Source organism: Salvia miltiorrhiza, chromosome 8 (assembly GCF_028751815.1).
Source record: "Salvia miltiorrhiza cultivar Shanhuang (shh) chromosome 8, IMPLAD_Smil_shh, whole genome shotgun sequence".
Classification (NCBI taxonomy): Eukaryota; Viridiplantae; Streptophyta; class Magnoliopsida; order Lamiales; family Lamiaceae; genus Salvia; species Salvia miltiorrhiza.
The window spans coordinates 5,711,657-5,735,132 of NC_080394.1; the positions used below are offsets into that span (position 1 = coordinate 5,711,657).

Sequence of the window (23,476 nt, forward strand, 5' to 3'; positions counted from 1 at the left end):
AATAAGAAGAATTACAAATTTAAAATATTCTAATATCTTTTATTAACATTTATTATTTGAGTTAATTTGACTATTTATGTACTTTTGAAAATATCTTAATAATAAAGAGAAAAATATTTAATCGTAAAAAGTAAATGTCTTGTGTTAGGGTAATTCACGATTAAATACATAAATTGAATTCAAGTCACTTTTGTGGCTGCATGTATTTGATTGCATGATCAAAATAATACTTAGTAATTAATGTTTTTGACATCGAGCTTATTTCCAAGACCAAACTACAATTTACGAAATGTAAACATAGAAACAACGATTATTGTATAGCACAAAAAATTATGTGAGACCATCTCACAACGAGCGAATTAAGATCCAAATCCATACTTATAGTGTTAGTCACATATTTCTAATTATATTGTTGTTTGATTATATCTAGTCATAGATATGGATCTTAACCCATCTTACGAATTTCTCAGTGATGTGATTTCTCTCGAAATCGGCTCATTAAACCATCGACACAAAAAGTAACAAAATCACAAAAAAGCTTTCGCAATTGGTGGGATACAAAGATTTTGCCACCAACTTAATAATAATAATAATAATAAAGAATAAAAAAAGCCACTATTTCATGTTGCTGTATGTTTGATTTCTGGTGCTACATTACAACAGAGAAACCAGAAACAGAGATGGATACAAAGCACATGAGAAAACAGCAATTAAACAACGAGGCAATAATAAAAAGTTCGATATTAGCTGATGATTATACAAATATGTTAGAAAATGTGGTCAGTTGCAATCCTTCAAAGATGTCTCTGTATAAACCACTAAGACTAATTCTTTTTAACATCTCATGCACCAGATAACAATGGCATCTTTCACCAACAAAAAATGGAGCTGCGCGTTTTTTCAGAAAGCGAAAGCGAAATTAAGAAAGAATGCAGACCGTCACAGGTCCGAAAAGATATCAGCAAACCAATTTGATAGGCGTTTCATCTTCTTCATGATTTCTGGATTTCTCTGAAAGTAAGATTCAGCATTTTCTAGCATCACCTCAACATCGTGCTCCATAGCCTTCGCGCTCCTATAATAGTTGTTTTCTATCCTTGACTTGATAATCTCGGGAGATAATGGAACAACAAACCTGAAACGTTTCCATCATTAAGTATTATGATTGTTTTTGGAGATGAAACACAAAATGTTGATTTCGTACCTGTTCACGAAATCCGACTTCTGTGCGACTTCGATCAATTTGATGATGCCATACCTATCCTGTAACATCAGAAACAGATTGAAATAGCACGTTTATCATCCACAGAATATCAGCAAGAAGAAAACTTATTTATTGGAAGCGGAGAAAAAGGAAGACCTTGTCTCTACTAGCTTTCCGCAGTAACTTGGTAAGAGAACTTAGGATCTTCTCTTTGCTTTCAAAGCAAATCCTAGGCGAATCACATAACCTATCTGGGTCGTGAAGCTCCCATGGGCAGTGACGATGGGGCTCATCATCATTCTTGTACTTGACATGATATCTTTCCCATGGGCTTCCAGGGAAATCACTAGATTTATCCTTGATAGCAACAATGCGACCTTCCCACCAAGTGCCACCTTGCCCGATATCATCTCTCCACCACACCAGGCACTTATCTCTAGCGGTCCAGCTTCTACCCACAGCTGCTTCATACCGTGACCTTTCAACAATAAAATCTGGAAAGTCCAGTTCAGGAAGGGTCAAACTAAATTTTTGGCCAAATACACTGCATGATGCATCCACAAAACCGAGCGTGATTTCACAACAGCTCTCTCCAGAACCAGGACGCGGTACATACTTTAGCTCTTCAACTACACAAATTTCGACAGCTCTAACTGCTTCTCTATACTTCAGCCAAGGACCACGCTGTTGTGTCTGACTGAGCTCTAGGTACTCTTGATGGCCCTGCAAATCATCAAAGACTAAAGACTTCAGTATACAAACAAGAAGAGTAAAATTGGACTCAGATTCAGCTCCTAATCTATACCTGTCGTAAATACACAACTTCATCCCCAAGCTGAGGGATGTAGCGATATCCCTCCTCCTCCTCCGACAACAGCAGCCAGTTAGTTTTCTTGAGCATCTGGTGCTTGTTTTTCTCAACAGAAGAACTTGTGTCTCCCTTGTGATAACCTTCTCTCTTGTTACTGGAAGACTTAGATCTTCCACCATGTTTGGATCCCCATAATGGGGAATTTGCAGCGATTCCCTTGGAGGATCTTTCTGCACTTCTTGATGTACCTGGTTGCAGATAGTCGACACCAATCCCTGAAGTATGGTTAGCAAGACCATTCTCCACAGATGTAGCTTTCAACCTCAAGGATCTAGCTCTACGAGTTGAATCAGTTGCCAAGTCCGGTGATACATATTCTGCCTCTTCATAATAGGGGCTGATATTTGGATTACTTTCATCAAATCCATCACCATTTATATGGGAATTTGGAGTGTAGTTTGGTTCTTCAGAAACATTGTCCATCATTAACACTCGTAAAGCTGGTTCTTCCTCAACAATTTTAGATGTTGACTCAACTGCAGCACCTGTGGAACCATCTGAGCGGTTCAAACCTGGAAGTCTGGAAGGAGAGTCCCCAGGAACTTTCTTCGATTTTATCTTTATTATAGTGAGTTTCTTTTTGGATTTATTTTGAGGTTCAGAAGTGTGTTTTGCATCAATGGTGAGGCTATTAGAACCATGAAGATCAGAAGTAGACAAATCTGTTTCTGCAGCACCAAATTGCCCGTTAAACACATCATAGCCATTGTCAAATTGCAGGCATCCATTAGTTCTGACAGCAGGCGCATTCACTGGCATGAGATCTCCTAACTGTGTTCCGTTTGATGTGCCTGTTTTGAACTTTTCCAAATTCACCCTATTATGACTCACCTCACTAGCTTCTGTTGCTTTTGCATTATCTTCAGGCTGCCTCTTATGGTTTTCAGACCATTCCTTATCGACCACAATTGCAGAAGATGAAGCTAGATTCCCTGCCATGGCATTGACCCTTTCTTCTTTGGGATTTTTTTCACAAGCTCTCGAAGTTGAAGATGCAATAGTAGTTTCACTCTCCAGTTGGCCAACATGGTTCCCCGACAAGGTAGGTGGCTTACGACGGTGGAGAGAAAATTTAAGCACCAGTTTTTTCTTGTTTCCGACATTGATCTGGCTATCAGGGTGGTCTAGACAAGGTTTGACTAATTCTTCAGACTTATTTGAAGATGGCATGTATTCTCTTTGCACATTCATCATGTTGTCACTTTGTTCCTTTCTCTGAATGGATAAACCTTCCAAGGATGACTCGCTATCTGATGTCTCACCTGCCGAGCCATCTTCACCATCTTCGTCTGTAGTAGTTTCTGGTATCTGTGAAAAGTTGTTGATAGCGTTACGGGCAGCAACTCTCTGAGGTCTCGATGACTTTGACTTGGTAGACTTCCTTCTGGATGTCCTCAGAGAAATTTTTGATTTTTTATATCTTTTACTTCTGGATGAAGTACCCTCTTGTTCATCCGGAACTCTCTTCTTAACACGTCTGCCAGAAGCAGTTCTATGCTCAACCTGAAAGTAAATATGGAGCTCAGAGAAAAGCAAAACATGCTAAAATTGATAGTTTGGGAAATCAAGCTTACTTCAAGAAAAGACTTTTTCCTTTTTGATCGGCGCATACTATCTCTTGGGTTTCGTCTAATCTTGTCTTCTTCACTACAAACTGAATCACTAGAGTTGCCATCACTAGGACAAGTTTGCTCATCACTAAAATTCTCTTCAGTGCCATTGTATTCCGAGTCATTGTCATCATGTATGATATCATTTTCGGGTTCCCAGAACATAGCATCCACATAATCTGGCAGTGGTTCAAGTACTACATCCAAATCTGGTAAAGGTAGTATCTGAAACTCCTGGCCCATCCCAATATCTGTGCCGATAGCAAATTTAATGGATGAAGGACGCCACTCAATTCCCAGTGCACCATGCCGCCGTTGCTGATATGTACTTTGGTAAGGTTCTGGGTATGGAAGCATGCCTGTGATACCAGTTTGTAGGGTGTGTAACCCAAACCATTAACACATTGACATAAAAATATTGCAGACAAAGAAAGTAACATGCACAGTAACAGAATCATGACATACTTGAATCACATAGGGGATCTTGAATATTCCTCATATATGGTACAAGCTGTGTCTCCTGCATCAGATCCAGCATATTTGAGATCTTTGATAAACAAGACGAATAAGATGTTTGAGACTAATCCTTTCAGTTGAACTACTCTTAAATCGAATCATTCATTAGATAGTCTAAACTTGTCAACCACAAACGTGGAACAACAACTCTATAACCTATAGTCTATAGATGCAACATTGCAAGTCCTAGAAATGTTATGAATGAAATCTTTTACCTGTGTATTATATGGAGTTGTTGGAGAGAACAGGATATCAGAGTTTCAGAATGCAAATATTAATTACTCAAAACTAAAAATAATTAGAGAGAGAATTGGAGTGTAAAAAGATACTGGTGCAGCTCCGAAAGACCAATGACTACAAGCACCACAGAAGATATTCTTAACCTGATCAACAACATTGCCATGAGTGTCCTGGGCAAGTGGGCGGTAATCCCCAAGGAAGAACTGTCGATTATATATTTACATAGTCAGAATCATGCATAGGAGTCAACGAAACCCAACAAACATGAATCCAAGTATCATCTTTATACCTGATCATATTTAGCATCTTTCTGGGACTCTCCTTCACCAGTGTTCAGTAGATATATTTGACCTACATCATCTGAAAGCACAATTGATGTGCCATCCCTGGAGAAATAGCAAGTTTATTAGCAAGGACAAAGAAATAAATTCATACAACACAAAAAAATATGGAAGGGCAATAAAGGGAAACCAGTGACAACATAAAATAAAAAAACCACATGTAAAACAATAGAGACGGCACAGAAAATATTTGGGGATAACATAGAGAAGCTAAACTCATATTACTGAAATTGAGATGTAAGAAAATGAGGTTTTTATTCTCATAGATACCTCAAAGATAGACAGCAAATAAAATTTAAGGCAGCCTCCATTACTAAAATGAAATGCAGACAGAAAAAGTTAGCCTGGCTTACTGTGAAAACTTCCCATCAACCAACTTGAAGCGTCCACCTATCTCATACACTCTTATAGGAGTACCCTCCCATATCTAGGAATACAACATATTGAAAATATCAAGATAGACAAAACTAGTGTCAGAAAATTGCTGAAATAAATGCATTAATAACTTACATCCCACAATATTGTTTTGCCGTCATACCCAGCACTCATAGCAATTCTTGGATTAAAAGGATGCACATCCAAAACATAAGTCTGTCAAATTACAGCACACAAAGGAAAGAAAAATAAATATGAGTATAAACACAAAAGTTAAATGACAGCACTATACTCTGCCAAATCTTTTCTTGATTAATTGACAGAACATGCCTAAGCATAACTAATGATAATTGTCATGCCACAGATGATTAGTTTCAATTAAAGATGTCTCAGACTCTCAGAGTTTCCTGAAGGATCTGCTAAACAATAAGATGAAGAAAAGGAATAAAGTTTCCAAATGTATATTGTTTGTTTTTTCAAAGACTAAAACATAAGCAATCAACATGTTGATGGACCAACGTGACATGTCATTCTTAGATGTTAAGTTATACGTACAGATGCTGTATGACCAGCCAAAGAGTGCACCAAGCTGCCATCACTAGCATTCCAGACACATATTCTGTTATCTGCATAAAAAAATTTAGAATATAAATACAGACTTTCAACCAAGAAACTACAACATCTCTTTCTTAAACTTGTAAATGAGTAGAAAATGGAAAGGAGATGAAAAATATAGATAAAAACAGAAATGGTAACATTAACTCTCCTACCCACAAAATTGGCAAGATACAATCTTAGGCATATATATAATATATATATAGGGATGGGATCTAGTGAGAATCATATCTTTTGGTGAGAACTAAGAACTATGCACAAACACATAAAATACACATAAAAACCATGAACAAGAGATTACCAGGTCGTGAACAACTACATATAACACATATACAAGATTGAAAATCAACTAATGTGGCTGTTCATGTATTATATATAGTATTCTAGTTGTTCACTCTGGTCATTCCTTGTTCATGGATTTTATGGGTTTGTGCAGTGTTCTCACAGTTCTCACAAAAGGTAGTCATTCACACACACACACACATATATATATAGAGAGAGAGAGAGAATTGAAGAAAAGATAGTCAGTATGAGATTGATTACCCATTATTGCAGCAAGTACAAAACGATTGTCTAGGCTCCACATGATCATATTTACACCACGTGGAGTTGGAAGCAATCTCTGGCGTGGACCTCCTCGAGGTGGTTGGGGAGGCGTAGGTGGAGGAGGAACTTTAAGATGGTATGCCCGGATCCAACGTCCAGCTTTTCCCTAAAAGGAAACAAAGATGTTTTGAAGGAGGAAATAAATCAAACATAAAATGTATGGATACAGTATCAACATCATTGATGTGAACCTAATTCATTCATGCATTAAGCTTTAAAATGTTACTGGCCTAGAAGAACTAACATGAGATCTCCGTGATCTAGGCACCCATATGATTGCACTGCCATCGCGTGAACAAGTGACAATGTTATCATGATTAGACCTGACATAAGGTTCGAAAAGCACAAGTCATTGACATGCTATAGTAACAAATACGAAGTTAATGTCTAAGACCAGCACAAGAGGTGAAGGTATAGTTCTTGCAGATATGTAAATAAGAGACGGACCAGGAATTTTTAAACTTTGGGATGTTTTCCTCGATGAAGGAATCAGATGGAGAAGATCTCGAAGCCACAGCACAGCCACTGAACAAAATGCAACAATTAGACCATGAAACTTTACAGGGTTGTAAAGTGATAACTTACAAACCTGAACTGGACATAGTTGACATCATTCTCATGGCCAGCTAGTATGTCAATTTCATGACTAACTTGATCAGGATCATCTGTACTGGTTTTACAAGCATTCCAAACCTGCTTAAGAAGAAACTCTTCAGAATTTTTTTGTCATATTGTGCCTATATTAGTATATTATTCAGACAACATTTGTAGAAGTCTAAGAATAATCAAAGAGGAATAAACAATATTTATACACTACAGCATGGAAATCTGGCAATCTCTTAAGAAATATCTCCATACTAGATGGGTACAAGGTGCTAAACTTTTTCCCACCATCTAAATGTTGTTACAAAACTGCGCTCTAACATGAACATGCAAAGAATGTTATACCCAATAGCACAACATGAGGCAGATAAAAAGTCAAGAGTTGCTCACGGATAACGTTTACCAATAAATAAATGTGAATGAAGATAAGGGGAAAAAGTTGGCAGGATGGCATTCTTCACATTCACATACATGTAGTGTACCCTAAACAGAGTATAAACAGGAGTAATTTGATTATACCCTTGCATAAGTATCAGAGCTCCCCGTAACAAAGACCGTCCCATTGGCATTGAATGCACAACACAATATTTGATGGCACGGTAAAGCAGTGCTCAACAACGCACTAGGTGGAGGCAAACTGCTACCTCCTGCACCAAGTAGAATTTTGTAAACCCAGTAAAACTAAATGTTAGCATAAACTACAAAGAAAGGGTACATCATCTAACCGGTAAGAGCATCTGCAGGCTTTGGGATGTAAACACGAGGACGAGTATTGGAGTATCTACCATCCCAAACCCGGCATGATCCATCATCAGATGACCTATCAAGTTAGTGGATTAGTAAATAAGATAAGCTGAGTTGATGTTCTAAGGTACAAGTTCAATTTGCCAATAATTAGCATTTGTTTTGAAAAGAGATATTTTCTTCATCCACTCTGGCTTCAAAAGAAACACTCCCTCCATCCCGCAAGTGCATACCCATATTTTCTTTTTGGTCTGTCCCCCAAAATGCATACCAATTTCCTTTTTCGGTAAGTATACCCCACACAACCCACTCACAACAAAAGTGGGACCCTTATTCCACTCACACACTCAACCAATTTCTTAAAACCCGTGCCATTCTCAAATCAGTATGCTCTTGGGAACGGAGGGAGTATAAGTAACATTCATAGTTTCATAAACTTACTAAATTATGATTATACTATTAACACATGATATTTCATAGATAAGGAAAGTTCTATCCAACTATAAAAACAACTTAGTGCATTATATCAAACAAAAGATATGCAATTATATATGGCAATTTCCTTTCATGATCTATATTATATTTATAAGAGATCCTATTAAATTCATATGACACAATCATGAATAGATGATGACTCTAGGTGTACTCATTAATAATGCAACAGTTCATGAAATGCACTTAAATATGTGACAAAATTGACAGCAATGTTAAAATGATGCTCACGATAAGAGATGATAAGTGGCATTAGGCCTGGGACTAAACGCAATTGCAGTAACAGCTCCAGTATGTCCACGAAGAACTGAAATAGGGCAGCCATCTGGGAGACGCCACTGCATAACACGATAATTTCAGCTTTTTAAAAGGTAAGAGACTAGATTGCAGCAGTTCAAGAACCAAATCTTACAACTCGGATAGTGAAATCATTTGACGCCGATGCCACTAACGTATTGTTGGAACAGACAGACAAATCCGTAATGTCTCCCTGGAAATAATCATAAGGGGATTAATTAGGAAAGTAAAAAGTTGAATAGAGAAAATAAAATCATCTTTCTCAATATATATAAGTATCACAAGTCCTCTTGACTTAAACTTACTTCATGTCCACGGCAACTTGCTAGGCACAATGCCGTCTCCATTGACCAAACCTTTACTAAGCGATCATCTGATCCAGTAATCACATAGCGACCAGAGCGATCAAATATTGCTGCAGAATACTGAGCAGTTCAGTAACAAAGCAAGACCTCTCGCACTAGACATTAGAGGGGGGCCGCAGACACCACAAGTGTCAGGGAATGGGGTTAAATTCTGTTCAGGAAAAGAGAGAAAGCTTTGTCCCAAGGGACAGACATGGATGGAGATATGAAGCCAATTTCAATTTATATGCTTCCACGAGATTATTTGCCATTGAAAAATGCATCTTGCAAATGCCATATGTGCATGCTAAGTTCAATAGTGAGTACATACCACAATACACAGCATCCCTGTGTCCTCTTAACTTCTTTATATTTTGCATCTTCGGCACCATAGATGATGGTTTAGCAATGGCATAGCATGCAACACGTATAGACGGAGCACGATGATGTTTTGAAAAGCCACCTCCAATTTCTCTTAAGCTAAGCCCTCGAACCTGATCAGCTTGCATATGAGGCCAGCGCAGGAAAGATGGTAAATTCTTCACTGGCTTATTTAATTTGTTTTTCTCGCCTACATAACATGCAAATACTTTAGAAATGAATTTCTTTAAGCGATTAGTATATTATACTTTCTTAATTTCAAAAAATTGTGGCAGGCATTTCAGAAAATTCATACAACCACAAGCTTCACATGCTCCGTGGTAAAGTAAGAAAACAGAAAAACAAAAATGATTTTGTACATGACCGACTGAAACCTTAACCAGCTTAGGAAGGGGAATTGGGGAAAACCAATTGAATGGCACTATATTCCTAAATTATTTCTTTTTAGGAAAAGAAATATGACTTCTCAAAAGGAAAAGACATAAAAAAGATACAACAGACAGTATTCTGGAGTGCATCCCTTTGGGGTTACACATAACAGCATGAGTAGCATGGCTTCCAAGTAACTTTTTTAAGGAATTCCAAACGCATATAATCTCTATCTAAGCACCTAATGATTCCACAAGTAGATTACTTTTCTTATCAACAGCCAAATGGCTAGCAAAAAAAGGATCAGAAAGCCTTCAAGTTTGCACACACTATCTGTTATTGACCATGAAAGGAAAAGAGCTCCAAGCGCAGTTTCCCATAGCAGGGAAAAGTAAATAAGAGAAAAAAAGGTCAAAGCATCATATACATGACAACAAAGAGAAGGACTCGCTTCCAAGTAGGGTTGGCACATCTGCAGCCCTTGGAGTAACTTTTCCAATCATACACCGCAATGGAGGAGATATCATGAGCATCAGCTGTTTGAGAAGCTTAACCAAGTGATCCCTTTCTATGTGAGAGTACCTGGTATAAATGCAGTAACCCAAATCAAATGAAAACACTTGCATGCTAAGGAAATGTATGATTTTACAAATTTAGCAACTTAAATAATTATGCAGGAAAGAATATATTGAGGACAGACAGAATAACTGCTAATTATTTGTGTTGAAGAAGACCCTCCAGCCTCCCCCATTGGCTACTGGCTATTAATTTTATACCATGTGAACTTTTACAGCCTAATTAACATTAATTAGAGCATTTTGCAGGAACTGTATTAGTCCCTAGTTTCCATTTTAAGGCTGGAAACATATCCAATACATAAATTTTTTTCCTAGATGATGAATACAGAAAGAGGAGCTTTGTTAATATTTAATATCTTCACTACAGCCTCTTACATATAGGATAAATACTTTGTATTGAAGCATTGAACTTGGAAATGTATTATAAATGGGTGACCCCACATTCAAACACAAAACCTTATATTTGGCCCATCTCTCATATGTTGGACAACTACCTCATGTTATAGCTTACGCTGGTAAAGAGGAGTATCATTTAATATCGCTCCACTCAGTATCTCTAGTAGTAATCAATCAAATATAAAACCCAAAAGAACAGTATAACTACAGCCAGTTTTCTTCCGAAATATGAGATTGACTTGCACTGTCCATCTATAAGAGGAAGTCTGAAATAATTGCCCTATTGAAACAGAAGTTGAGAAAAGATGATTTGTGGAAGCTCTCGCTCAACGGATCAAAGGTACGCTGGGGATAACTTGTAAACTATACTCACCTTCCAATCAAATTCTCATAATTTAAAGGAAAGGATTTTCCATCATCATTTTCATCCCTGCAGACTGCATTACTTCTTGAATACCAAGCATGATATCTTCTAGGTAAGAGCCCATGCTCCAGAAGTTCCTCATGAAGTTGCCGAAATGTTTTTTGGCATGGCCCAGAAGATAGAAAATGCATAATCAGAAAATAAATTTCACGGAGGTCAACATCAACATCCATGGAAGCAGCACAATCTGCAGCTTCCTCATGATCTATCATTTGTTGTTTAGCATGTGCCTTACTTGGGAAACTTATGGTACCCACATTCATAGAAGGTGCATTGCTAACACATGTATATTTCCTACAATCCATGCTTTACATACAACCTGAAGCATAAATAGAAAATTTACATCAGTATTTTTGGTTCAGAAAATAGGATGATTGCTGAACAAACAACTTGAATCGAAATTTTATAGAAACATGACTTCTTTTGAAGCTAAATGACAAGGAAAACAAGTGGATTGAAAACAGTTAAAGGCTAATTTCTAAGATGAATATCCCAAACAATCGCTAACATAACAAGTCTGAAAACATTACCCTAAACCTGATCAGATGTCATTTAATTAGTATGATACTATCGCTGAATTAAATGCGCAATATACTTAGATATCATTAAACTAATAAATACCACTGAATCACGGTGTAATGAGAGCATTTGTTATTTCACACCAACTAAAATTCTTTATAAAGGCAAAAGGAGAAGCACATTGAAGTCAAACATTTATTTACGTGGAATACAGGATGCAAATTAATAAAAGTTCGTAACAATATTATTTGGTTCTCTCGTGTAATTGTTCTTCAACGATGTGTTTTCCATTCCAAAACTAAACAACTAAAAACTGTAAGATTCATTGTAATCTAATTAGTCAGCATTCAGGGTATCACTAACGGGAAGCATCTGTGATACCATTGACCGAAGTTACCAATCACCCTGGTACCGTAGTATATTCTGTTGAACAGCGCGTGAGATTTATCGAATAATCAAAATCATCCCTAAAACATCTCCTAGCCTTTTTTCAATCAAAAAGCACCATCATGTATTTAAAAGTATTTATTTATTCAAAAATATATTTAAAAAAAAGGAGTCATATGATATGCATAAGATCATATGAAAAAGTAAAAAACTATGTGGCATAAAGATATGAAAATGAACCAATTCTATGCATGCATCCATCTAACTGACATAAAACAGTTCCAATATGTATGTAGCCAAAAAGTAGTTGGAATAGGTTGTCAGCAAAATTATTGAACATAGAAGGCGTAAGCCGATCAAATAAAGCGGTGTAAACAAGCACAGTTTGAGGCATTGCAAACTCAAGCTCGAGTGTAAGAATAGAGCTGGAGCTGTACTTGGCAAAACTAATTCTGAAAGCTAAGGCACAAGCAGGAGCCCAATGCATGTAAATCTATCTTAAACCTGCCTGAACTCAGTTCAGTTAAAATTCGAGTCTGAGGTCTCCAGCTCAATTTAAAATGGTCGAATTCGAGCTCCAAGCCTCGCGCAGAAGGACACCATTTCACAATCAAACAATGTTTTTATATATTTACGCCAGCTCATTAGTCAACAAAGAGTTCTAATCACGGAACCAATTAACAGAAGGGGGGTGAAGAACCAGAAAAGCAGAAAATTGGAGATGATTGCTAGCTCATTCTAAGCCCTAATCACAGAATACATTTTCTTTCCCCACAGCACAGGATGCAGAATCTCCCGGCAAGGTCAGCGTAAACGCGTGAAAAGCCGGAGTTCAGCATCCATGGCAGCTTCACCAAAACTTTGTAATACTGATAACCAAAAGTACTTATTAATCGGAACTTAATCATTTAATTAAACAGTGTGATTTTCGCCGCAGCAGATGAATACCAATCGTAGCAATTTCAGGAATCAAACGGTGAGTGGGAGGGAAAACAAAGAAGCCTCACGGGTTGAAATTAGCTCCTCCAAAGAAGACGAGCGCCGATAATTAGCTCCGAGCGTCCTCATTCAACGATCGATTAGAACCGCTGCGTGAAGAATGGAGCTGCGGTAGAAAAAAATGAAAAAAGGTTGGCTGACTGGATTGGAGTTATGGTGAGCAAAAAAAACTAACGAAATTGCTCGTGTACGGAGGTGGCAGGGCCGATCCGGCTGCCGGAGAGCGGTGGGCGGAGGCGGCGCGATGCTGAGCAAAGGTAGGGGTATGTGCCGGTTAGAGGGGGCGGCTTTGTCCGAATTAAGGCCGAATTATTTTTCCTTTTTTCTTTATTTTATCGAACCAAAAGTGAACATGTGGAATTTACGAGAAAATATACTCCATTTTTATGTTAGTATTATTATTATTGAAGATGAAATTCAGATATTTAAGTTTTGAATACTATTAATTACTACATAAAGTACATGATAATTTTATTTTATTTTTAAAGTACATGATATTTTGGAGCGGGATATGGTAGTCTTTTGTGGCAATTTATATATCAAAGGATTGTTTCTGGAGTTTGCGAATTTTAAGCAACTGATTTCGAATATATTACTGTGTTAGTATTATTTTTTCCATAATTTATTTTGACAATATTTTAGTGTGAATTGGCAAAATCGTGACAAATTTTATGCTGTTGTTATTTGAAATGCGTCAAACAGTCCGTAGCTAAAAAGTGTAAAATATTATATTTGGAAATGAGTTATTTACATTTTTTTTATATAGAGTGTTCTTTTTAATTATAAATTTATTATGAGAATATATATATATTAAATATTTCATTTCTTTTTTCTCATTTAAAAAAAAATAAAATTTTACCCTTTATCTTTTCACTTTTTTCTTCATTATCCCTCATTTTTTGTGAAAATGTAAAATAAGAAATGGTGAAATTCTTATTTATAGAAAATTAGAGAAAAGAAAGATGAAATTTAAAGGGATAATTCTTTTTAGGAGTATTGGCCTGTAAATACTCCAAATTTTTTCTATTTTATGATTTTGCACTTGAACTTAAAAATTTACCTATAAATACATGAAATTTGTATTTTTTCTGATTTTGCACCCAACAAATTTTTTCGACAAGGCAAAATTTGACGTGGATCTAACTCAATTTAATACGTAAATGTGGCAGAAATAACTCATATTTAAATACTATTATTTATTAATTTAATTTAATATTTACTAATAATTTAAAATCTAAATAATTTGTAAATTCCTAAGTAATTATAACTCCTAATTCCGAAGAGCCGCACCACCACCTCTCCTCAATCCCCGGTCCATCGACATCACCCGTTAGTGAATCTGAGCGAGTTAGCAAGTACCCAACACCGTCTCCAACCCAGCAGTTACTCCCACACCAATCATAATCCAAAATCATTCCACTAAACTAAAACCATAGATGTATTTTGTCATACAATGAAACCAAAAAAACTAAGTTTTACACTGAGTTAATCTTATGTTTTTGTGACGACAATAAAGATAACATCTCTTTAGATTCTTCTCAGTGTGTGATGTTTTCAATTCAGCATATATATTGTGCGAGCAAATTTGAGTTTTAGGGCCATTATAATCTGTGAGTTCCATGACGATGTCGAAGAATTGGCCATGGCGAGCGATTTGTTGCTCTTCTTCCATAAAGTTATTAGCTCGATTCTTAATCTCCTCTATTGTGTAAAAAAATGCCTAATTCACGCTAGAATTCCCCAAGTACAAAAAATAAAATGGTTCACGTTTAACCTATAACAACAGATTATGCCTATAAAATCACAAATTTTTGGTATATTTTGGTTTTAGCCTCTAATAAAAGATTATACATATAAATATGTGAACTTTTAATTGTTTCTTATTTTAATTACAAAAACAGTATCCAACCACATACGCGACATTTTAATCTTACATGGCTTGTAACTAGTCGATGTGGCTAATAAATGCTAAATGACGTCGTTTTCATACTTAAGAAAATTAATAAATTAAATCTACCCTAATTACAATCACGCAAAATATACCTTAATTAAATCTACGTATGTGGTTGGATATTGTTCCCATATTTAAAATAAAAAAACAATTAAAAGTTCAAATATTTATATGCATAATCTTTTGTTAGATGTTAAAACAATAAAACCATAATACACTCAAAGTTTGTGGTTTTACAGGCCATTAACTCAAAAATAAAAATGTTGGAATACAGAACAACGACATTTTAGAACTGTGTGAAACTACATTGTTCTGCTGCACCGCCGATCATGCCACGTTAATTTATCTGGCTGCCATATCAGCAACGATTTGAGAGTATTTTGTCGCCGGGTGCAAAAGCATAAAGAATACAAAGTTTATGTATTTACAGACAAATTTTAAAGTTCAAATACAAAATTAGAAATAGAAAAATTTGGGGTCTTTATAGGTCAATACCCTTTTTAATCCCTTTTTTTCACAATAAAGTTACAAAAAAAAACACACACACACCATTCGAATCAAAAGATGATTTAATTTAATGGGGATAAACATCTTTACATAAATCAATTTATATGCAATAGGATTACATCAATATAAACACCATTCGAGCCCTTAGCCAATATATGCATCATCCCAACGGCTGACATGAAAACCACGTTGATGTCCATATCGAGCTTAAGCCAGCCATGGGGTGGTGGCACCCAATCTTTATTGTCTTTTATCTAGGTTGATTTTGCACCTTAGTCACATCGTTACTCCTTTGCTTCTCATTATATCACAAGATCTTGTGTAAAATCTCCCATGCAACACCACAAGTCCGTAGGTTCTCTTCAATTTTGTTCCATAAGCTCAAACGACGCCACCTATTATCACTCCCCGCCTATCCATAGATACTCGAGATGTACTGGGTAGTACTCCCCTCGTCCTAATAATGTCAAAAAAATGGGGTATCCAAATTAAGAAAATATAGATTTAGTATGAAAAAAACAAAGTAAACGGGGAGAGAGAGATAGATAGAGTAAAGAAAAAGTGAGGATACTACGTGGCAAGTGATTACCTTGACTTCAACTAATAAATTGTGGTAAAATCAATTGAAATTAGGTAGAAAATTTGTGCACGCTAATCATGACTGATGAAGTTAATAGCAATCGTCGATAAGGGATGTGCATTACCGCCATTTTTTTTTTGTTCTTGATAAATCATCCAATTAAATAAAGAATTGTAAAGATTATATTACGGTAGATTTGAATTCAGTATCTCAAGTTTTAGACATTAACTAGCTACCACTAGATCAAGACACGCACACGTTAACATCATTCTTTAGATCGGAAGGGAGCATTCGAGACTAAACTCAGTTTATGGATTTAATGGGAACAAAATAAGTGGAGTAATATTTGTAGACTTCTTCGTGTGGTATTTTTTGTAAATGTTTTTCAATAGCTGGTAATATGGTACATGAACAATTGTTATTTGTGGCAGTAGCATTATATTGATGCAGACGGGTCACGTGCCATGCACATTCATTATATTTTGAATTGATAATACGTATGATCCATAATTCTATTTTGTTTTTCTCTATTAAACTTTATGTTGTGTGTATCTGTTTTCCTTTTTATTGATTGAAGAGGACATTTCGAAAAGGATTAATTGCATTGGTGAAGGCAGTTCTTACCAACACTCTCGTTTCGAACACTCGATTTATGCGTGGAACACTCTTAGCTCACTTAGTATTTTCTCTCATCACTCATTTTCAAATTTTCTCTCTTCTAACGGTAATATTTTCACTGTTCTCTCGTATGTGTGTTAAGTTACATTTTTTACATGTATATATAAGTCGTCCCTAGGATTGGGCTTTATCAGGCATTTCTCCTGCTAGGTTTTCGATGGGCCTCTTGGCCCATCCTTCTTTTACTTCATCTATTATCGTGGATAGAATAGTCTTTTCATCTTTTTTAGAGCATCTTCCACGTCAACCGACAATGGAGTGGTTGAAGGAAGGCGGTCCCTGCAAAAAGGGTGACAGTACCTGTCGTTCAGTTACAACTATCTCCTAGGTGCACAGCTTTCTTTCGGGCATAAAGTATCATTTAACCCTTCTGGCACAATCTTTGTGCAGAGTGAAGGAGGCTTCGCGACATTCTTGGGCTTTCATCTCCTCTTCTGCAGGCAGGGCTTATTTCCGCCTCGATGATACTCTGTGGGTCTTTAGATCTGGCGAGTCAGACCTGCGTGTGATCATCTTCTCTGTCTATAGACTCGCGTCTTGGAGCCCGAAGTGGTCCCTCAAGGAGGGAAAAATGATGTCATCAGAGGGTATTCAAGGGGTATTCGGGATGAAATTATACAAGTATCGGGAATGCCGAATACCGTCCTCATCATGCATATAAATGAACTCTCAATAAATTTTTATTTAATATGAAATCTTTTTTTTTTTTTCATTTTGCACATCGCTCATTTTTCATCATGGTGACATAGCATAATTATATTCACTTGGCATGAATATGCTTGTGTAACATAAATATGAATGTATGAAAAAATAGAACGAATGTCATATTGTATAGTTAGATGGAAACAACATCGTTTTAGATTCAAAATTTGATCGAAAAATGAGCAAATATACAAACTTAGAAAAAATTGATAATTTAGTAATTTGAGAGTTGTGTTTTTGGGGGTTTTGAATTTATATGTGCGATGTTTGAAGATAATGGAAGCAAATTAATTAATATGATTCGCCCCTTTAACAAATGTATCAGATTCTTTCATTATTCGTACAATTTTTGGGGTTGAACTCGACTATTTTTCTAGGGCTACGCTGATGAAATTATATTTGTTATGAATTTAATTTAGGGCTATATAGGGTAAGATAATATATTTTATTAGTTTATATGAAAAGTATGTAAGTAAATAAATTCGAATAATTTGTCCTTTTAACTAATAATTTTGCGGAGAATGTTGTGTGTTCATAATCACCTCCCTCTAGGCGTATGGTGAAGTGACAATCATTGAGACTGTTTTTATTTAACTTTATACAAATAAGATAAAGAATAATAAAAAATTCTTATTCCTAAAAAATATTATTCAATATTAATCGTTAAGATAATGTTTGGTAGGTATTATGAGGTAGGATAGCAAAATAATTTTATCTTATATAAGCGTTTGGTATCCCGTATTATTAACGAAGGCAACCCATGATAAAGGAAAGGCATGATAAAGGAAATGCCTGACATTATTTTATTATTCATCTTTGAAAACAAATATCATCTATCCCCTTTGATAATTTATTTAAGGCGAGATTACATTCATATTTCTCTAATTTACCCTTTAGTGGGTTTTCTCCTCGTATAAAGATTGAATCTATGTTGGGATTGGCCTTCTCTAGCTCTTGCATACTTGGTGTGATAATAGTGGTTGTGGATACGAACAAGAGGCGAAAGATAAATGAGTAGAAACTTAAACCATATTGTTACTTTTTTGTTTGATCGAGGTAATATGGCTTTTACAACTTTTAACATCGTTCACCTCAAAAAAAAAAAAAACTTTTAACATCGTTTGTAGAGTTAACAAAACGGGCAAGTCAATCCAATTTATCGAGTTTTTGCAATTTTATAGGATCAAATCACCATGCTTGAAAGTCAACTTGACTAAAAAAACAAACTTAGTCCAACTGTATTTATACTATCGGGCTATCATACCAAATTCACCTAAAATATAATAAAACAAATAAAACTCAATTTCAAAAAGTAATAAAACAAACCTTTAAAATGTTATTAAGAGGTTTGAAACTCTAGAGCTCTTACTAATAAAATAAGAGCTAACCATTGCACAACTATTGTACATGTTTAAACTAAAAGAATATATATAAATAACAAATAGTATGAGTATTTTTTAGTTCCGGAGCCCAATCAGCTCAGTGAGCCGTATGGACGGACTTTTTAGGTCCAATTTTTTGAGCCTCTATTTTACCAAGTTCAATCCAACCTTAAATCCAATCGAATTAGACCGACCATTAGATCGAATTGATTTTGCCAACTTTAACTGTTTATAATAGTAATAATTTACATATGTCGTGCTACATGTAACATTTTTTCTTTTGGTATCAAAGAAATATTTCGGATCATTAAGGAAATCAAATATTCGTCATTAAAAAGATCATAGGTAATCTCTTCCTTATTATTACCATGAATAATTATGTAAGTTACAAATTCACTTAAAAATAAGATTAATAATTTAATTTATAAAATTATGCAAATGATAAATAAATAAAAAATCCAATCATATTACATAGGTATAACGCAGTCTAGCATTTTTCATCTTTTAAATATTGTTCGAAGTATTGGGCAGAAAAATAAAATTAACTAAATAAGAAAAAATTAGGCAACTTTTAAACACCGAATATTACAACGAAGATTCCCAGAATCCCAACCAATGGGCGCCGCTGTTTGCTTAGCTGTCCTCCACCAATTACATCTCTGCACTCTCTATTAATTAATCTTTAATTATATTAAAATAATAATTTCTACAATCCGAAATCACTTCCTCGCTCCTATAAATACCCCCACTCTCACCCTTTAAAACCTTCTTTTCAGCGATTTCTACAGGCCCCCGCAAGGTTAGTTTTCTACTTTTTCCTTTCTTTTTCATTTCCATTTATTTCAGTCATTTTCTTTTCCTTTTCAGTTTGAGTTTTTTCTTTTCCTGCTTTATTTGTTTTTTTTTTTTTGTTACTTAGTTGCCTTTAATTGTTTGTTTTTAGTTGGTTGCGGTGTGATTGTGTGACCGGTGCTTATTTTTTGTTTATTTGAACTTGCAGATTGTTTTTGGCGTCTGAATTCCGCTCCGAAATCGGTTCTAGGTCATTTTCGTTCTTTTATTTGTGAATTTTGGACTACCAAATTAATAAATTGGATTCCAAACCCTAGCTTCCATGTTTCCGATCCCTCCGTTTTTATGACGTGCCCCATCTTGATGCGAAGAATTCGAATTCTCCACTCTTTCTCAGTAGTTTTTCTCTACTGGTTCTACGTGTTTTCATGAACTAGCCTTCATCCGAAACCCTAATTTCATTGCATTCCGACGAAATTACCGTCGATTAGAGAAGTTTTAAATTTTCGAGCGAATTAGGAAAACCCACATACCGAAAAACCCTATTATTTGTGCATCCCCTTCGAGGAATGGCTTTGAAGCAGCAGCAGCCAGCGAGTCCTGGTTCCGATGGGGACGAGAGGAAGAGGAAGAGAAAGCTGTCTAACCGTGAATCTGCACGACGGTCGCGGATCAGGAAGCAGCAGCATCTCGACGAACTGATCGCGCAAGAGCAGAAGATGCTCGAGGAAAACAAGAAGCTGAGGGAGATGATCGATGGCGCCTCCCAGCTCTACCTCAACTTTGCATCCGAGAACAACGTGCTGAGGGCTCAGGTGTCCGAGCTGACTGACCGCCTCCGGTCACTGAATTCTGTGCTTCAGATTGCATCAGAGGTGAGTGGTTTCGCCTTTGACATTCCGGACATTCCAGATACTCTGCTCGAGCCATGGCAGCTGCCCTGCCCTGTTCATCCCATCCCTGCCTCTGTTGACATGTTCCAGTACTGATGTGCGAGATTGGGAGGATTCTGGTGATTCCCTTATGGTTGTTTGCATTGGTTAGTTGGTAATTTTCTTGTTTATAGCAATTATGGTGTTTGATTAACCAGGATTTTGCAGTATTGTCTTAACACTAAGGTCCCATATTTAGGTTTTATAAGTTTGTGTTCTCCTTTTTGGTCTTGGTTGTGTTTGGATTAGTCTCTAGTAGTTTTATGATGTTGTTCTTGATTGATGGTTTTGTGGCAATAAATAAATATCTCATTTGTACCACTTGGTTTCGATTGTTGTGTTGATTTACTTGTGATTCTAACCCAAGACCTTTTATCTAAAACAAATGTTTGATTATATGCATTGGATCTTTCTCAGTTTGTTGATTGCTATGGAAATTGATCATATTTATTGTTCTAGCTTGTGATGCTGTATTCTTTCATCTCGATGTAAATTTGAACGTTGGTTGTATGATCTTAATTCAATTCTTCTCAACCAAGGAACTCATTTTCTGTTCTTTTTCTAGCCCTACATATTTTATCCACTTTTCACTTTACTATTTCAAATAGAAGAAAAGGAGAAAAGAAGTGTTTCCAATAGTGAGAATGGGACCCCCTTATGTATGGACAGTGGACTCCTCCCCTTTTCCACTTTATAGCGTGGTAAACACAAATTGAGTTAACAAAAATTATGATAATAAATAAACTCGAGGCCTATATTTATCTGGTTGGCATATACAACAAGTAGTGTGTGCTTAAAATATCTCACAACTATGGACGAATTAGCAAATTATTAATTAGGTTTTTCGATTTATCTTATCACCGTCTAACTTAACACTTGAAACAAGAGATAGAACACAAATAGATGATCGATTTTTTTCATTCAAAAGTTGTGTTAAGTATAGTCTTGGCTTTCCTTCACGTTGTTTTTGAACCTCAAACACTGCCTAAACGCTCATAAACATCTTATACACGTTTCAATATTGTATCTAAACGCTCATAAACATCTTATACACGTTTCAATATTGTATCGTATAATTCCCAATCAACAACCAACCATTTTTCTTGACCATACAACGAAGTGTAATGTCATTAACTAACACTTTAAACCTTCTAACAACACATCATATCATGTCGACATCGAGAAAAACCTTAAAAAATCCGAAAACATTTAATTAAAATCCACATGATAATAATGGAAGAATGATCAATTATCGTAAGTGCGGCACTCGTCGGTCTCGGGGTTGTCCTTGCAGTAGGTCTCCAAGGGGTCGGCGTCCTTCTGCTTGTCCCTGGCGTGGCTCGCCGCCGCGCTCAGCTCCTCCACCTCGTCCCACGCCGCCGCGCACTCCCCGCTCACCGCGTCCCCCGCGCACGCCTCCTCCGCGGCCTTGATGCTCTCCTCCACCTTGCCCGTCAGCTTGTCGGGTGCCGCCGCCGCCACGCACATCCTCCTCCTCGATGCCCGCCTCCACGGGCTGTTCAGCTGCGAGAAGCTCGCGGATTTCGGCGACGGCTCCGACGCCCTACCGAAGACCTTCACGGCGGCGATGTTCACTCCTGCTACGGCTGCAGCCATTTTTTTTTTTGCTTCTTTGGAGATGGAAAAAATGATGCTGTTTTGCGGTGGTTTATGTGATGATAAATAGTTGGCGAGTGTGGTGAATTGTGGATAGAAATTCTTATCATTTTCATGACCAACCGTGGCCTTCCACGTGGCTCCATCCCATGCAAGATATTTCTACACAAAAGTATCTTTTTTGTGGTCTTTTATTTTGGTAGTAATTTCGTTATTTATGTGTGCATGAAAGAATAAGCTAGGATTTTTGAAGAAAATATAATGCAAAGATTTGTGGGAAATGAAGAGCTACTTAGCGTATTAAGATTGGTGTTTTTCCACACACGTGTTCGGAGTTGCAACGCTTGCTCTAAAATATCAGCTTTGATTCTTTCTTGACCAGACAAAACTGTTTACATCATCGTGTTCAAGTAGATTAGAATGAGTTTTATTTTTTCTTAAAAAAAATAAAACGATTATTAGGTAAGTTTTAATAATTTGAGCATAGTTTATCCCAATCCAACCGTTGGGGAACTAGCTAGGTTCCGTAACTTTGTTTTTACGAACTCGAGTCTAGTAGAATGTATATGTAATGATGTTCATTTGTGTTGAGTTGGTTGGTTGTTATACATATTGATGTCTTAATTATTTAATTATTTTTTTATTGAGTTAAAATTCGTGAGAAAAATATTATTTCATTCGTTCCATTGAAAGTGGTTTGTATTTCATTTTGAACTGTTTCATTATAAGTGACATATTTCCATAAATATATAGTAAAATTTAACTCTTACAAAAGTGTAGGTCCTATCACTTTTAACTAATTTACTCCCTCCGTCCCCTAAATAAGTTCCTTTTTGAAATAAGTTCCTTTTTGGAGACGGCACGGGTTTTAAGGAAAAGTGGTAAAGTGTATTGATAGTGGAGAAAAATATGTTATAATTAGTATTGGGAGTGGTGAAAAGGTGAAAAAGTGTTATAATTAGTATTGAGAGTGGTGAAAAAGTGAAAAATAAGAATAAATAAAGTATTATTAGTGGTGGGGTAATTGTCCAAAAATGGAAAGAAAGAAAGAAGAACTTATTTGGGGGACGTCCCAAAAAGGAAAAATAGGAATTTATTTCAGGGACAGAGGGAGTATAATTTATCCTTAATTTGTGTGTCCAAAAATTTTGTGTCATTTATAATGGGACGAAAGAAGTAATATTTAAATTTAGATTATATTCAGTGATATATTTGTGGGTGTGAACTGTTTGTTGGGACAATTTGAATTAAAGATATATCTTAATTTGAATTAATGTTTATATAGGTATGATGATAGTATCTGTATATGGTTATTTTTTTTTGTTAAAGCCAACAAATTCAGATTCATATATTACTACAAATTTTAGAAAATATTTATTTTACATGATTGATAAAATGTATGATAGAGTATCTTTATTTTCAAG

General features: G+C 36.0%; 3 protein-coding genes across 4 annotated transcripts; 1 reads left to right on the forward strand and 2 right to left on the reverse strand.

Annotated features, from left to right (window-relative positions):
• Positions 1-710: 710 nt before the first annotated feature.
• LOC131000357 (uncharacterized) lies at positions 711-13,258 on the reverse strand. 2 transcript variants are annotated; one of them, XM_057926229.1, is made up of 25 exons: positions 13,103-13,258; positions 12,920-13,017; positions 10,956-11,325; positions 10,036-10,190; positions 9,190-9,429; positions 8,820-8,929; positions 8,630-8,707; positions 8,449-8,555; positions 7,707-7,801; positions 7,501-7,628; positions 6,968-7,071; positions 6,826-6,903; positions 6,623-6,701; positions 6,316-6,484; positions 5,713-5,783; positions 5,293-5,373; positions 5,136-5,209; positions 4,731-4,827; positions 4,585-4,644; positions 4,151-4,205; positions 3,650-4,044; positions 2,010-3,578; positions 1,361-1,927; positions 1,205-1,263; positions 711-1,135 (listed from the first exon to the last, which is right to left on the reverse strand). In XM_057926229.1, the coding sequence occupies exons 3-25, from the start codon at positions 11,309-11,311 to the stop codon at positions 940-942; spliced, it is 4,923 nt and encodes a 1,640-aa protein (XP_057782212.1). In that variant the 5' UTR covers positions 11,312-11,325; positions 12,920-13,017; positions 13,103-13,258; the 3' UTR covers positions 711-939. The 2 variants fall into 2 exon arrangements, with proteins under 2 accessions (XP_057782212.1, XP_057782211.1); XM_057926228.1 differs by having other exon boundaries at positions 13,087-13,245.
• A 6,154-nt stretch (positions 13,259-19,412) lies between these two features.
• Positions 19,413-20,754, forward strand: LOC131000358 (bZIP transcription factor 53-like). Its single transcript, XM_057926230.1, has 2 exons — positions 19,413-19,510; positions 19,712-20,754. Exon 2 carries the CDS (start codon positions 20,073-20,075, stop codon positions 20,490-20,492), a length of 420 nt encoding a protein of 139 aa, XP_057782213.1. The 5' UTR covers positions 19,413-19,510; positions 19,712-20,072; the 3' UTR covers positions 20,493-20,754.
• A 702-nt stretch (positions 20,755-21,456) lies between these two features.
• Positions 21,457-22,052, reverse strand: LOC131000359 (calvin cycle protein CP12-1, chloroplastic). Its single transcript, XM_057926231.1, has one exon. The coding sequence runs from the start codon at positions 22,050-22,052 to the stop codon at positions 21,681-21,683; it is 372 nt and encodes a 123-aa protein (XP_057782214.1). The 3' UTR covers positions 21,457-21,680.
• Positions 22,053-23,476: the final 1,424 nt, after the last annotated feature.